This window comes from Callorhinus ursinus, unplaced genomic scaffold (assembly GCF_003265705.2).
Source record: "Callorhinus ursinus isolate GAN/ISIS: 27379988/994484 unplaced genomic scaffold, GSC_fseal_2.0 scaffold7, whole genome shotgun sequence".
NCBI classification, from domain to species: Eukaryota; Metazoa; Chordata; class Mammalia; order Carnivora; family Otariidae; genus Callorhinus; species Callorhinus ursinus.
Window position 1 is genome coordinate 54253108 of NW_027397069.1, and position 15998 is coordinate 54269105.

The 15998-nt window shown below is 48.0% G+C and overlaps 1 protein-coding gene, 1 long non-coding RNA gene and 1 pseudogene across 14 annotated transcripts in view; 1 reads left to right on the forward strand and 2 right to left on the reverse strand.

Moving 5' to 3' along the window:
• Positions 1 to 1406: 1406 nt before the first annotated feature.
• LOC141373120 (uncharacterized) lies at positions 1407 to 10805 on the forward strand. The gene is made up of 4 exons (XR_012378805.1): positions 1407 to 3427; positions 3705 to 3835; positions 9242 to 9710; positions 10677 to 10805. It is a non-coding gene; the product is annotated as an uncharacterized lncRNA (long non-coding RNA).
• Positions 5465 to 5980, reverse strand: LOC141373119 (small ribosomal subunit protein eS24 pseudogene; annotated as a pseudogene).
• Positions 10806 to 12214: 1409 nt separating the features above from the next.
• The window catches only part of CAB39L (calcium binding protein 39 like), a 112821-nt gene continuing 109037 nt past the window's right edge, over positions 12215 to 15998 (reverse strand). For all 13 annotated transcript variants that reach the window (XM_073894592.1, XM_025874930.1, XM_025874927.1 and 10 more), the window contains one exon: positions 12215 to 12562. In XM_073894592.1, coding sequence (XP_073750693.1) covers positions 12383 to 12562 — 180 coding nt within the window. In that variant the 3' untranslated portion in view covers positions 12215 to 12382. The remainder of the gene's footprint in view (positions 12563 to 15998) is intronic.

Below are 15998 nucleotides of genomic sequence, written 5' to 3' on the forward strand. Positions count from 1 at the left end.
TTGGAATTGATGGGGGAGCATGGAGGGGACATGGAGAGTATGGCTCACTGGAGTTCCCCTCGGACGTGCGCGGAGCCGGGAGGGCCCGCGGGAAAGGGGTCAGCGGCGGGCCGGGCCCCCCGGAGAAGCGCCCAGCTTGGGCGCAGGATTCGGAGGTAGAAACGCGCCGGGATGGCTGGGGGTGAGAGCGCAGGAGAAGACCCCCCTCACGACCCGTGCGCGGCTGCTGGGAACGACCGGGGCGGCGACGGGGCGCTCAGGACGTCCCCCGCTCTGCTTCGGGCTCCTTACGTTTGCGAGCCAGCGCGAATGCTTAGCCAGCTTGGAGGTGAGCAAAGGGGTCTGGGGCCTCAGCGGTGGGGTCGCCGGCTTGCGCGCGGTTGTGGAGGCAGACGAGCGCCGGGGGAGGGGAGAGGAGGGGTGGGAGGGACGCGGCCCTGCGCGCGGCTACCAAGGGGGAGGTGGGGGGGCCGGCGCTGAGAGGGCCGGTGGGGGAGAAAACCCGGAGAAGGCGGTGCCGGGCAGGAGAGGACGCGGCTTTGAGAAGAGGCCGCCGGTCAGCTGCCGCGCCGAGGGTGAGTTAGAGGGGGACGGGCAGTCGCCCCTTGCACCCGGCGGCGGCACGGACGCCTCGGTTGGCCCTGGGAAGAGCGTTTTCAGGGACGGTGGGGCAAGCCGGGGTGCGGCGGGGGGACCGGGCCGGGGCCGGCGAGGAGGTGGGCCCACTGGCGCAGAGACTCGAGAAGTTCAGCCCGGAGGCGTGCACGTGGGAGCCGGAGCCGGCGACCTGAGGGGCGCGGGAGGGCGTTTTTGTCCCGGGTGGCCGTGGCGATGTGGAGACAGCAGAGGCCAGGTGGCCCCCGGGGACGGGGAGGGGTTGTGGACACCTGTGTGACCGAAGTCCCCTGGGGTCAGGGCTGCTCACTCAAGGCAGGTCACGGCCAGTTGGTTCTCTCGGGTGGCGCTTGGGGAAGTCAGACAGGCCTCCTGGATTTATCTGATGGAGGCGGAAGAAAGGGAAGCATTAAAGGTCACATCAGTGCTGGTGACGTGAAGACAGAAGATGGCAGCGCCAGCAACAGAAGTTGGGGGGTCTGTTTTTGGTGAATCCATCTGGTTTCAGTTATGATGATTCTGCGGTTTATGGTTAGGCCTAAAAAAGTGAAGGCCAAGAGGCAGGTGAAAATGGAGAGAAGTGGAATGTTATGGCTGGAAACACACACTTTCTGCAGAACTACCTGAAAACTTGGTGATGGGAAGAAGAGCCAAGACCCAAGCAGAGAAGTGGAGGTTCTCCTAAGTAGACAGTGGGAGAAGCAAGGAAACAGGAGATCTGGAAACAAAGCAGTCCTTCAGTGCTGGTGGCAATGGCATTGGTAATAGTCAACTCGGAAAGGTGCGTGACCCTTTGACTTCAGGAATTTCTTACAGTTACAAGGAAATAATCATGGATGGGTGCAAAATTAGTTATGGTGATATTCACTGTGGCATGATTTGTAAAAATGATATTCTGGAACCAAGTGGAGATTGGTCTGGTAAATTACACAACGGAATACTACACAGCCACTAAAAATGCAGAACATTATGAAATAATGTATGTGTTCCTGAGCTATTAACAAAAACAGGTTATGAAACGGTTATCCATCATGATTCTATTTTTAAACTTAATAGCTTTGTTGAGGTATAATTCACATACCATGCAATTCACTCTTTAAAATGTACAGTTCAGTAATTTTTAGATATGTGAAAGATATGTGCAGCCACCACTAGAGTCAATTTTAGAACATTCTCATCACCTCAGAAAGAAACGCTGTGTCTTTAGCTATTGACCCTATATGTCCCTATAACCCTCCCCCGGCCCTCCTCAGCTTATTAACCACGAATCTTTCTGTCTCTAGATTTCATGAATGGAGTCATATAGTGTGATCTTTTATGTCTGACTTCTTTTGGTTAGCATAGTGTTTTCAAGGTTCGTCTGTGTTGTAGCAGATACTCGTCCTTTATCTGTTTTGGTGGTTGAATAATGCTTTATCGTGTGGTATACCACATTTTGTTTATTCATTTATCAGCTGATGGACATTTGGGTTGTTTCAAACCTTTGGCTGTTATAGACATTTGTGTACAAGTTTCTGTGTGCACATATGTTTTCATTTCTCTCGGGTATATACTTAAGAGTGAAATTGCTGGGTCATATGAAAGCTGTGCTTAGTCACTCGAAAAACCGTCAGGTTCTTTCCCACAAGAGCAACACCCCTTACATTTCCCCCAGCAGTGTGGGAGGGTTCCAGTTTCTCCACATCCTCGCTAACAACTGTTATTATTGGACTTTTTACCACTAGCCATTCTAGTGGATGTAAAGTGGTATCTCATATGGTTTTGATATACATTTCCCTGATGATGAATGACGTTGACAATCTTTGCATGTGCTTACTAGCCAGTTGTCTATCTTCTTTGGAGAAATATTTATTCAGGTCCTTTGCCTGTTTTTTTTTTTTAATTTGTCTCTTTATTAAGTTGTATATCATGATTCTATTTTTGTAGACAAAAGTCTGAAAAGGCTGAAATGATAGTATGCTTGGCAACTGTTGCCTCTGTATAGTGAATCACATGTTGATTTAATTATTTACTTTTTGCTTCCTTGTATCTCCTAAATGTTTTATAATGAACATAGGGGTAATAAGATAAATTTTACGAAGAATGGGAAAAGGGCCAATGAAAGCTACAGGTGCACTCAGAGGGGCCAGAGAGCCAGGCTGCTGCAATGGCAGGCAGCAGGGACTGGAAACCTTATCACAGCAGGAATCATTTCACCAGACATCCTCCTGGACTCTTCTGCAGCCTTGAAACATCCCGGAGAGGGGAAGGTTGGTGACAGAGACAGCAGGTGCGATTCTATGTTAGGAAAGAGGAATGGGGTCAGCCATGTAGAGTCCTAATCATTCAAATCAGTGGAAGGCAGTGTTCACCCCAGTTAAGAAAGATGACCTCAGTCTTCTGTCAGTATCCCTTCCTTGGGGTACCCATTCTGCCCCCACTCAAGACAGTGTCAATGGGGCTGTTAACAGCAGTGCCCTGTTCCTCCGTTCCCCAACATCTCCTCCCTCTCCCTAGCCCGGGAGGGTGGGCATGTGACCAAGCATATCTAGAAATAGACATAGAAATAAAACATTTCCACGGATGAACATGAGACACAAACAGACTGTCAGAGTGCTGTTAGGAGATGTGACAAATGGACACTGGGGATAGAGGAGTGTTTCTCTCTTCCTTCTAAATCACGTGCCATAAGCATGTTGGTTTGGGAACAACAGTGGCTACTTTCTCACCATGTGGACACATCCTGTCTGAGAATCAAACACAAGACAGCAGTGGAAAGACAGAGCCCTGACGATGTGATTTGAGTTCCTGGATCCAACCATGCCTGAAACTGGTATACACTTTGGAGTTCCCAGTTATGTGAATGAATGAATGAATGAATTTATCTATCTATCTATCTTAAGCTTATTAAAGGTGTATTTCTCACTTGCAATGGAAAAGGTCCTAACTAACCCAGGTCCCTTCCAGTCCTATGATTTGGTCATCCTGAGCCAAGAGAAGAGATTGCTCTGAGATGAGTTAGAGTGTAAGCCACTTGTAGACTGTAAAGGATTGGAGGAGAAAAGACCATGGCTAGAAAGTAACATGGTCAAATGATAGACTTTCTTCAGATAGGGCGACCTATCCAGGTTGGATGGCAGAGCAGGAATAAAGGTGGTGGAGAAAGAGCAACGAACATGGTGGACTGAGATAGGCTGGAGAACGCTCTGTCTGAGGAAGAGATGAAGACAAGACATTCAAGGTAAATACACATGGGTTAATCCTGGAAGTGTCAGGGTGTTCCCTCCCCCAGCCTGAGGAGAATAAAGCACCTGAGCCTGTAGGGAGGGAAAAGGGAGAAGGGGCTGTGAACTCAGGATAATGGGCTGGGGTTTCCCTGGTGGTCTGCAGCCTTTTGGACCCTCACAAGCAGACCCCAGACTGGGTCAGACCAAAGACTCATTGCTGGCCCTCGGTTTAGGCAGTGGTCACAGTGTCACCTGTCTCTGACCCCCTTTCCTGGAGCGTGGAGGGAGAGAGAAGCTGACAGTGAGGTGGGTTTTGCCTGGCGGGGCAGGCACTCTGTGCCTGTGTGCCTTCTCGAACTGCACAGCCCCAGCCTCGGGGCATCCTGCAAGACCTTTCTACGGTGAATTGACTCACACAGACTCCTCCCTGATGCCCGGGGCAGGAGCTGCAGGGCCACCGGGAGATGGGCTCCAGTGAGGCGGCCCACCAGCTCTTCGCTGCCTCCCCACCACAAGGCCAGGGCCAGATACTGAGCCTTTCCTGACAGCGACAGTGTGACAGGTGCCCTCCTTTCCCTGCCCCTCCTCTAGCTGCCAGTTTCCTGGCTGCTTAGGCTGTGTGCTACGGCGGGATGCGGGCAGGCCCAGCAAACTGACAACTGAAAACTGCCGCTCTGCTGGGCAATGTCCCCAGTCAAGGTGAAGGGCAGCCTGGTGCTGCTAGATGCTGCCAGGCGGCCACAGGCACGCCCTCCTCCTTCCTCCCACACCCTGGGCGCCACAGAGTCCCGTTCATGCCGCTGGGCCAGGTGAATGTCATGCTCAGTGCCCGGAAAACGGCAGAGACTTCTTTGGCCCAGTAGGAGCAGCAGTCTGCAGTTAGGGCCTCGCCTCTGTTCCTGAAGCTGGGGTCCTGGCCGGGGCCTCTCCAGGGCTGGGGGCTGGACAAACGGTGAGGCCTGGCCGGGAGGTCAACCACTTTCTGTCCCAGTGGTACTTTCTCAAAGGTATGTCAGCCTGGTCTTTAGGGTACCGGGAATACCACACCTCTTAGCGACCAGCTCTGGCCAACAGAGCTTACTGCATGAGACAGACTCGGATGGATGCTGCCCTGTGTGGGTCTGGCGGACAGCGAGAAAGAACGTGAGGCTGTCCGGGAGAAAGGACCTAGGGGCCGTGGTGCAGCCCCAGCAGCCCTCCCCCCTCACTGAACAAAAGGAGGAGGCTGCAGAGGAGGAACATGGTGGTTTCCTCCTGAGCCTCTGCCGGGAGGGAGGAACAGGACTTCAGGTAGGAGACAGAGAACGTAAGAACACACCGACAACTGGATGAAGGACTGCGTGCCTTCTAAGGCCCGAACTACAGCAAGGAGTGGATGGCTTCCTCTTCACTCAGACTTCAGGGACCCCCCAGATCAAAGTGACTGGCCCACATATGGACGCGGGAGAGCGAGGTTCTTGTCTCACACGGTCGAAGAGTGAATCTCGTGGACAAAGGGGAGTGAGGAAAGCTATGGAGTTTTATTAAGCAAAGTACAGAAAAAGCTCTCAGGAGTGAGAGGGGTCCTGACAGCCAATGTGGGCCTCCACCGACAAGGCTTTTATTTAGAGCTGACCAGGGAGCTTGTGGCCTTAACATTCTTTTTTTTTTTTTTTTTTAACATTCTTAGTTTATTGATCCTCTCATGAAAAATCTGCACAACCACCACAGATAAAGCCACTGCAGCATCTTTACTCCTTCTGTTGTCCAATCTCCAGCTCGCTTTTTGCCAGCACCAACGTTGGCTTTTGCAGTCCCCCTGACTTTCTTCATTCTGTTCTTACGTTCCTTTCGCTGTTTTCTTGATGTCTTTTTCTTCTCATACAGGCCATGTCTTGCAAGTCTGTGTTTGGGTTCATTTTTCTTTGCATAATCCAAAGAATCATAAATCATGCCAAAGCCGGTTGTCTTGCCACCACCAAAATGGGTTCTGAATCCAAACACAAATATGACATCTGGTGTGGTCTTGTACATTTTGGCTAGTTTTTCCCGAATTTCTGTCTTAGGTACCGTTGCCTTTCCAGGGTGAAGAACATCAATGACCATCTGTTTCCGCTGAAGTAGTCGGTTAGTCATGAACTTCCTGGTCCGGATAGTTACTGTGTCGTTCATGATGGCGGCGAGGCCGGCCTTAACATTCTTGTGACGTCTTGGTTTGAGTGAAGACTGGTGATAACATCTTTAATGGCTTATTTCTTCTTTGGGGTCTGGTTATGCTTTGTTGGTCACAGGTGACTGTCATGAAACAAGACCCCCTTCTGACGCCTCGGGCAGGGTGGTCTGGTTTGTTCCCTTATCTCTGGTTCCCTTACACCCCTGCATTTAGGGGATTTCTGTGAGTCTCTCTCTCTCTAGCCCCCCCCCTCCCTACCTAGCCCCGCCTGTCCCTTACTCAGTACCTTTCTTGAGCTCCAGACTCATTTGTCCACCTGCTGCCCGGACATCTCCACACGAGACTGTCCAGAGCTGCCTTCACCATCTTTCATGCGACTCTGCCCCTCGGTTGGGCATGTCGCCGCAGCCAGGAGCCTGTGAGGCACCCTCTTCCTCATTCTTATCTTCTAGAAACGGTGCAGCACTAGGAGTGGTCAATATTAAGTCCTGAATGTCTCACAAGTTCTGCAGCTCCTCCCTCTGGGTTCTGGGTTTGAATCCAGCTCGGCCATGTGCTTGCGGTACGATCTTGGGGAAGTGACTCTCTCGTGTCTCTGTTTCTGCACCTGCAAAACCAGGATAATGAGCACATACCTCCTACCCAGCTTCTGAGGACTGAGTTTAGTACTCACGCAGCATCTAGAGCAGGGCCGGTCCAAAGCAGGCGCTAAGTCAGCAGTAGCTGCCTTGATGATGGTATTAAGCCCTCAGGATGGCTTTCAAAACTCGCCTCCCGGCCCCCTCCGCGTGTCCACACACTGACGCACAGGGCCCGCACCTCGTCATGCTCTGAGCACGCCATGCTCCGAGCCCCTGTGGCTCCTTCTGCCTGGATGGCCTACAGCGAATTCCCCCTCCCACCGGCAGGGGGCGCCTGGGGGTGGCGGAGGGAGCCAACAGGGGGACACCTCCCGAGCTGGCCCGTCGCCTGCGTCCGTGAGTGCCTCACTTCCAGAGCCACCCAGTGAGGCTGGTCTTCTCTTTGCCTCACTTTTTGGGCAGGAAAGTGAAGCTCAGTGATTCTCAGAATCAAACAGCTAGTAGTGCAGCTGGACTTAAGTCCAGGGGTGGCCACCCCCACCCTGTGTAGTTCCACTGTGTGCAAACCTCTCCTGTCATTTAAGAGGGAAAAATAGAGGTCTTTGAGAGAGAAAGGACAGTAAGAGGATGTGGAAACAGTTCCCCCAGTGGTGGCTTTGCAATGTGTCGATTTAGTGAAGCCGAAACATGTTTCCAGGACTAATGAATTTGAGTTGCTCTCAAGGGAAAGTGGTCAGACTTGGAAGGGGAAGCGAAGTGGCAGCCCTGTTTACACCAGGAAGGTCAGCACAGGGGCTGTTTCAGCTCACCTTGCTGCGGGGGCTGGGGGAGATCGCCCTGCACCGCCCTCTTCAGCTTCTCAGCGTCTGGGTTCAGCCTGGAGGGGCCCACCGTGAACTGTGCGGGCCTGTCCTGAGGTCAGCTGCATTGTGGAAGATGGAGGATTCCACCGTTTCCTCCTGGCCTCCCGCTTTGTCTGCTTTCCCTTCCCTGCTGACTCAGGGACAGTGTGCAAGGTCATATCCCTCTGGCAATCTGGGTGTGTCACTCTGTGGTCCTTCCCTGATCGACCCCTAAAGGTATGGAGAGTTAGTTCAATGGATGTTGGGTTAAAGGAGTAAACAAGTGATTGAATAAATAAATATTTTAGTTGCTTTGGGCTTTATTATTCTTTTTTTAAGATTTTGTCAGAGAGAGCACAAACAGGGGGAGCGGCAGGCTGAGGGAGAAGCAGACTCCCCACGGAGCAGGGAGCCCTATGTAGGACTCGATCCCTGGACCCTGGGATCATGACCTGAGCCAAAGGCAGATGCTTCATGACTGAGCCACCCAGGCATCCTTGCTTTGGGCTTTAAATTTTGGAACTAAAATTGAGGGGACTCATGTTTTCCAACCTTCCCTAACGGACAAATTAATGTGTATTCCAACATGTTCCCCGAAAGATCCCCCATGATCACAGTTTTTTAAAGTAACACAGATGGCTCACAGTGCAGTGATTAATTTACAGTCAATATTAATTGATGGTAACGGGGTTGTGAATTTTTATGTGGCTTTGTGACTTTGTTTTACGGTGTTGGTCGTCATACACCCTCCTCCGTGGGAGGAACTAGGAGATCCTGGCAGGAATCAAATGTGCGGCCATCAGACTGCTGCCTCGTGGTAGCCCTGTGGCGCCAGGCCACGGACGAATGTGAGATGGAAGAATGGCTGGCTGGGCAGCAACCACTCCTATCAGGAAATCTAAGCCAACGTTATGTCCAGCTGAAAAAGCCAGCCAAGAAAACAAAAGCAGGTGCACTATTACAGTCTGAAATGAATACTGGTGTAGAGTCAAGGGATTGCTCAAAATGGCGGAGAGATTCAAGCTTGAGTTCCCTATCCTATAGGGTCTGATTTGATCTTCCAAACATGAGACAACCAAGCGGAACAAATCTGAACTCCTTCAATGAATGTAGCTTTTGAAGTCTTTCCACCGAGTTATCCTTGAGCCCTGGAATTCAGGCTTCTCGCTTTTCTTTGGAGGCCATGACGAGGGAAGGGTCTGCCCCTCCTGGGGTGGAAAGCTGAAGAGCAGGTATGCTGGGAGGGAGGCCGCCTGAGTATGCATCCTGGTTTCCAAAGATACGGCCTTTGGAGTCAGACCTCTCCCTAAATCCTGGCTTTGCGGCTGGCTGTCTGATCTGGAGCAAGTTCCTTACCCTTTCTGTAATTCAGTGTTCTCCTCCATAAAGTGGACACGGAGGCCTAGTGGTAGCCAGGCTGATCATGCTGTTTTCCTTTGCTTCGTTACGGTAGTGACCTACAAGCACTTTACATATTTCAAAAACAAAACTATGTCCTTGTTCGCATCCATCTTCAATCTTTTCAATCTCCTTAGGAAGACCACAATCTAGCTTTATAGGTTTCAGACCTTTGTTCAACTGCAGGACCCACTACGGTATCCAAAACCTTCCTGAAAAAGCATGAACGAAAAGTTGGCTATTTCATGCCAAACATAACATAATGTTTTGGAGAAAACAAACAAGCAAAAAAAGTAGAAGATATAAAATTTTAAATCTTAATTTCCTTTAATATAAGTAGACGAGAAAGATCTGTGAATCTACCTTGAAACATTTATCTTTTCATATTAAAAAACTGTAGCGACTTTCCAATTTCATTTTCTATTACATTATTGCAATCTCTTCCAGGTCTTGTGTAATTTCCAGACTGCACTATGGCTCCAAGCGGCTTTGTATCACACAGACCAGTGTGGCCAGTCACAGAGGCCTTCCAAGAGCTCACCTGCTCTTCCCTGGTGTATATGCTGCCCCAGAGGCGCCAAGATGAGAACCCATGGAGGCTGGCAGTTGAGAAAGGTTGCCCAAGGGCCGTGTGCCCCTCGGCCTTTTCTCCAGGAGTGATCCTAACATTTGGGCAGATGCCTGGCTTTAACTGAGAGCCTCATCCAAGAACATCATGATCTCAGTGCCTGCCGGCTTACTCTGGGACTGACCCCGCAGGAGCCTCCCAGGCCACAGTGGGGACGGGCACAGAGTACTTCCTGACACCCTGGACCTCCCCTCCTTCCCAGTCCTGAGGATGGATGAGGGAGGAGGAGCAGAGTTGGGCCTCAGGCCACCCTGGGTTTGTGTCCCAGGTGTAGTCCATGCTGTCTGGGTGAGTTAAACTGTTCAGAGCCTCAGTTTCCTCAAATATAAAATGGGAGTGCCTCTGGCTGTGATGTGTGTATTGGGTGCCAGGCAGGTGGGGCTCCAGCAGTGACAGCCTCACTTGGATGAGGGGACAGCAACCAGGGTGTGGAGTTAGCCAAGTGCTGGGGGGGAAGATGGTGTGGGGCCTCTGGGGGGCCCGGAGTGCCCCCCAGAGGCCCCCCTCCCCACTCCCGGGGCACTCCCTGTTTGGAGTGGGGACAGGAACACGGACCAGCCAAATGGCAGAGGAACGAAACTGACCACAGAGTGTGTGGCACCTTTTTATTCAGTCTTTATTTAAATGTGTGTTTTGAAATAGCTTATTAAATAGGACCTTCTCAAATTTCGACTCACAATATTTACAGTGAATTTTGTGCAAACATGTTTTGACGGTGAGCGTCTGGCTCCCCCCCTTTCCTGTTAATAATTTACAAATTTGTATCACACAAAACCCCAGCTACTTCATTTATTGCCTTTTAGGCTCCTGTTCTCTGTTTGACAGGTACCGAACTAGAATAAGGACTTGCTAGCAAAGAACTAATGCAAGGAGCACCTGGGTGGCTCAGACGGTTAAGTGTCTGCCTTCAGCTCAGGTCATGATCCCAGGGTCCTGGGATCAAGTCCCCTGTTGGGCTCCTTGCTCAGTGGGGAGCCTGCATCTCCCTCTCCCTCTGCCTGCCACTCTCCCTGCTTGTGCTCTCTCTCTCTCTCTCTCTCTCTGTCAAATAAGTAAATAAAATATTTTAAAAAAAAAGAACTAATTCAAGCCCAGAGGAAATAAAATGCTTTATTTATCAAAAAAGAATTACAACAAGGCCTTGCTTTCCAAATGGAAACGTGTCCTAAGATGTTGTGGAACAGTGTTAGCAACCAAATAAACGTCCAATGGTTACTGAGCCTTTTCTCTCTCTCTTTTTTTAAATATTTACAGTCTTCTCTTCTCGCCAAATAAGCAAAACCAGAAAAGCCAAATTCTAAGAGACTCTGGACTGTCAGGAAACGTTATTAAAAATAATCTGACTTCAGTGAGTAAAGAACGAAGGTCATCTGTGGGCTGTGGGCTGACCCTCCACACTGGCGTTGGCCAGAACTGCTACAAGGGGTCCCGCAGGGCCCACTCCATCCGCCTCAGGAGTCCATGCTGGGCCCCTGCCGAGAGGGGTGGAGGCCTGTCAGCTAATTCTTCAGATACAAAATCTACAGAGGGACTGATCCTGGAGAAGGACCCCTGGAGAGGCATCCTTCCCTCTCTGGTGGAGAAGTACCTGGCTGAAGAACACAGCACACAGTATTGTGTAAAGTGAGGGTCCTTACAGAGGCCACAACTCACGATTTGGAAACAGGATTCTGAAAAAATACAGATTAATTGTTATACCTTTAATGGCTTATAAATATAACTTTAAAATTTCGTTTTGTACATTTGATGTCTGAGAACAAACCATAACCTTTTTTGTTGTTTTTGGTTCATGCCTTTTTTTAAAGAACACAATTAAGTCCTTAATGCAAGAGAATATTTGAGACCACATTTTTGTAGCTTTTCTGCCTTTTCGCTGAAAGCTTTGATGGGAAGTTGGAGTGGCAGCTAATTAGAAAGTAAACTGAAAAGGTAACTTTGAGTCCTTTGAGAAGTTTTTCACACATTTAATCATTTGCCCTTCCAATGGCAATGTTCCCTTATTTATAAAAGCGGGCTAACCCTCTGGACCCCCGGTTTTGTACACACAAGGCATCCCAATGCAATGATTCCTACCCTAAAACACACTTTCACCACAGAAGAATTTTCCCATGATGACAGTTGGGAATGAAATATTCCAGTCATTCCCTGACACTCCAGCAGTCAGAGCGAAACAGCAGTGTTTACTGCTAGCGCTGTGGTCCTTCACCCTCTGTTCCAAGTTCTCAAGTGAGCAGGTCATACCCGCGGGTCCCCTCTGTCCCCGTGACCCCTGCTGACCTGTCCTGCTTTGGCCAAGCCGGTTCCCGGCTACCCGGGCCGCAGGGGGTGCGCCAAGAGTGGGGTGCGGAGGAGAGCCGCTGGGACGGAGTGCGGGACGGTGCGCGGGACGGTGCGTGGAGGGTTGCGCTTCCCTAGGAACTCAGTTACAGTCAAAACAGACGGGCTGGGAACAAGGACGTGTGACGACTGAGAACATGGGCCTTGTTTCTCCAGAGCTTTCAGCGCCGTGAGAAACCCGTATGTCCAGGCGCAGACAGGTGGAATGGTTTGGGCCTCTCACCCCGACCCCCAGTTCTCGGAGAACTTAACCTGGAGGGCTCAGGGACGCCCGTCATTTGGGCTTCTGCTCAGGGGCCTGTGGTGACCCAGGGCCCGGGTCTGCAAGCCCACGGCCCTGCTGCCTTTGGTCAACCAAGGGCGAAAACTGCTTTTATCCATGTCTAGTACAGTGGCTCTGATTTCACATAAATCGTCACAGACTTGATTCAAATGAATACATTATTCTAGGTTAATCATTTTTCATTCAAATGTTTATATTCCATCTACGCTGAACAATGAATTGAGGAAAACCAGGCACCTCCTCCAAAGCCTTCCCAAGAACAATGACTTTCTGAAATGACACTTTCTGTACAAACTGAACAAATGAGACGGTGACTGTGGCGGGAGGGTGGCTGAGACCGTCAGGGGGCAGCTTTCTTCAAGTCCCGGATCTGCTTGATCAGGTAGTTCTTCTCATCGCTGAACTGCTCATCGTCCGTCCTTTCCTTTTGGAAGCTGCTCAGAAAGTCAATGAGTTTGGGTTGATTTTTTAGTAGGATCTCCACAATAGGCTGTGTTTTGTGAGGACTGGCCACAAACACCTGAAACGTAAAGAAACCAATACGTCCGACAGGGAACGCACACCAGGGACGACACAGACCCTTCTCGGGGTCCCTGTGCTACTCGAAAATGCAGAAGCCCCATATTATGCTTCCCTATTGAGGGAAACCCGTAATTCCCCATCCAGGGCCGTGTTCTGGAGAGCTAGCCAGGAGCTCGTCAGAGCTGTCTGGGAACAGTTGTTACTTTGTTTTGATTTTAAATGTCTTAATGTTTATATGTTCTCAACTAGACAGTCTTTCCAACAGAAAAGAACATAACAGATACCAATATACTCACCAACAACTTGCGCAGATTTTGCCATTTTACTTCAAATCTCTTTTTAAAGGAATAAAACACTACAAATAGACGCAAACTCTCCATCTGTCCTCACCCCCTTGAGCAGTGTGCCTCCATCCCCAAGCACGTTTCTATCCTTTTCCTCCCGCGACACAGATAAGCACGTAAACATAAACAACATGTAGTAGTCGAGTGTGCTTTTTTTTTATAATTTCATTTTTGAACAGGTAATATATTCATCTGGATACAAAATTCCAAAAAGACAAAGGTGAAAAGTTCCCCTCTTATCTTCCCTCCCCGGAGGTCATCAATGCTGTTCTTTCCTTCCTTATGTATGTGGAGCTGTAAAATTTACAATTTCCCAGGCTCCAGCTCCCAGAGCTTCCAGCTCAGCAGATCTGGGGTAGAGGTCTGGCATTCTGTATTTTTATAAAGTTCCGCAAAGATTCTTACGTGCACTCCTGTTGGAACCACAATCCTAGGCTAGTGACTCAGCTGTTCTATAAAAGACAGCAATGACTATCATAATAGGACACAATAACTCAAAACTATAATACTGATTGCTATAATATTTCTCAATGGACACACTTCCCAGTTAGATGATACATATATGACGACATGAGAATGCCCATAAAAGTATGTGACTCCTATACAGCGCTATGGTTTCATGTTCTGGGCACCTCACTCCTCCAAAGGGCTGAGTGCTTTACCACCAGGCCCCCTGCACCATCCCATACTTCTAACAGTGCATCCTCTAGACACACTGTGGACAAGGATCGGTTATGCAGATAAGTGGAGGCTATAAGATTGAGCCCTCAAGGTTTCTCCAGCCCAGCAGTCATGAAGAAAGAAAAAAATACACAAAGATGTTAAGGCCCTATGAGAGGGGAAGGAAAGGCTGCGAAGGTTCAAAGGAAGTGAACATGACATTAGATTTCTGGGTTTATCGTGTGACAGGTGAGCTTGTCCATGAGTCAGATTTTTCTGTTTCTTTTTGAGTCAGTTTGGTAGTTTGTAAGTTCCTAGGGATTTGTCCATTTCATTTACATTATCTAATTTATTGGTTAGATTACACTACAATTATTCATAGTATTCATAGTAGTCTCAACGATTTTTTTTGAAATTTCTATGAGGGAATTGAATTGGTAATCAAAAACCTCCCAACAAAAAAAAGCCCAGGACAAAATGACTTCACTGGTAAATTCCACAAACTTTTAAAGAAGAATTAACACCAGTCCATTTCAAATTCTTCCCAAAAAATAAAAGAGAAGGGAACGCTTCCTAATTCACTCTATGAGGCTGGCCTTACCCTGATGCCAAAGCCAGACAAAGACATGACAAGAGAACTTTATGAATAAAGATGTAAAAATCCTCCATAAGATACAAGCAACCTGAGTCTACCATCCTATTAAAAGAATTATATGCCATCAACAAGTGGAATTTATGCTAGAAATATAAAGGAGGTTCAATATAATAAAATCAATCAATGTCATACACCACATGCATGGGGTTGAACTGTGTCCCGTCAAAATATGAATGTTTACTTCCTAACCCTCAGTACTTATAAATGTGACCTTATTACAGACATAATCAAATGCAGATGAAGTCATACTGGATTAGGGTGGGTCCTAATCCTATGACTAGTATCCTTATAAGAAGAAGAAAATTAGGACAAAAAGACACATAGGGATCCACAGAGGAAAATACCATGTAAAGATGATGACAGACTTAAAAAAAAAAAAAAAAGATGATGACAGATATTGCAGTTATGCACCTATAAGCCAAGGAATGCCAAGGATCACTGGCAATCACCAGAAGCTAGAAGACAAGCATAGAACAGATTATCTGGGTGAACCTCTCTGAAAGGACCCACCCCTGCTGACACCTTGACCGTGGATTTCTAGTCTCCAGAACTGTGAGACAATAAACTTCTGCTGTCTTAAGTCATTCAGTCTATGGTACTTTGTTATGGCAGCTCGAGGCAACTAATATACCACATTAATACAACGAAGAAAAGTCACATAATCACTCCAATTGAAGCAGAAAAAGTATTTGACAAGAGAATGAAGTTGGGCCCCTACCTCACACTGTAAACAAAAATTCACTCAAAATCAATCAAAGACCTTAATATAAGAGCTAATAAAACTTTTAAAGGAAAATATAGGGATCTATATTCATGACCTTGGATTTGGCAATGGTTTCTTAGCTATGACACCAAAAGCATGAGCAACAAAAGAAAAAACAGATAAACTGAACATCAAAATATAAAACTTTAAAAAAAAAAAAACAAAATATAAAACTTTTGTGTATGAAAGGACATTATCAAGAGAGTGAAAAGACAACACACAGCATGGGAGAAATATTTGTGAATCATATGTATGATCAATGTCTAGTATCCAGAATATACAAAGACCCCTTACAATTCAACAATGAAAAAAACAAGGCTTTTTTAAAAGGGGCAAAGGACGGGGCGCCTGGGTGGCTCAGTCGGTTGGGTGGCTGCCTTTGGCTCAGGTCATGATCCCAGGGTCCTGGGATCGAGCCCCGCATCGGGCTCCCTGCTCGGTGGAGAGCCTGCTTCTCCCTCTCCCTCTGTCTGCCACTCTGCCTACTTGTGCTCTCTCTCTCTCTCTCTCTGTTAAATAAATAAAAATCTTTAAAAATAAATAAATAAATAAATAAAAGGGGCAAAGGACTTGAACAGACATTTCTCCAAAGAAAATATATAAATGGCCAATAAGCACGTGAAAAAATGCTCAACATCATTAGTCATTAGGGAAATGCAAATCAAAACCGTAATGGAATATCACTTCACATGCACTAGGATGGCTACAATAAAAAACCCTGAAAACAACATGTTTTGGTAAGGAAGGGGAGAAATCGGAACCCTGTACAATGCTGGTGGGCATGTAAAATGGTGCACCCTCTGTGGTAAACAGTTTGGCAGTACCTCAGTAAGTTACACATTTAATTACCGTAAGACTGAAAATTCCATTCCAAAGTATATATCGAAAGAATTGGAAAACTCTGTTCAAATAAGAACTTGTACACGAATGTTCCTAGCAGCACTGTTCACAATAGCCAAAAGTCCATCCACTGATGAACAATTGCGGCATATCCATACAATGGAATACTATT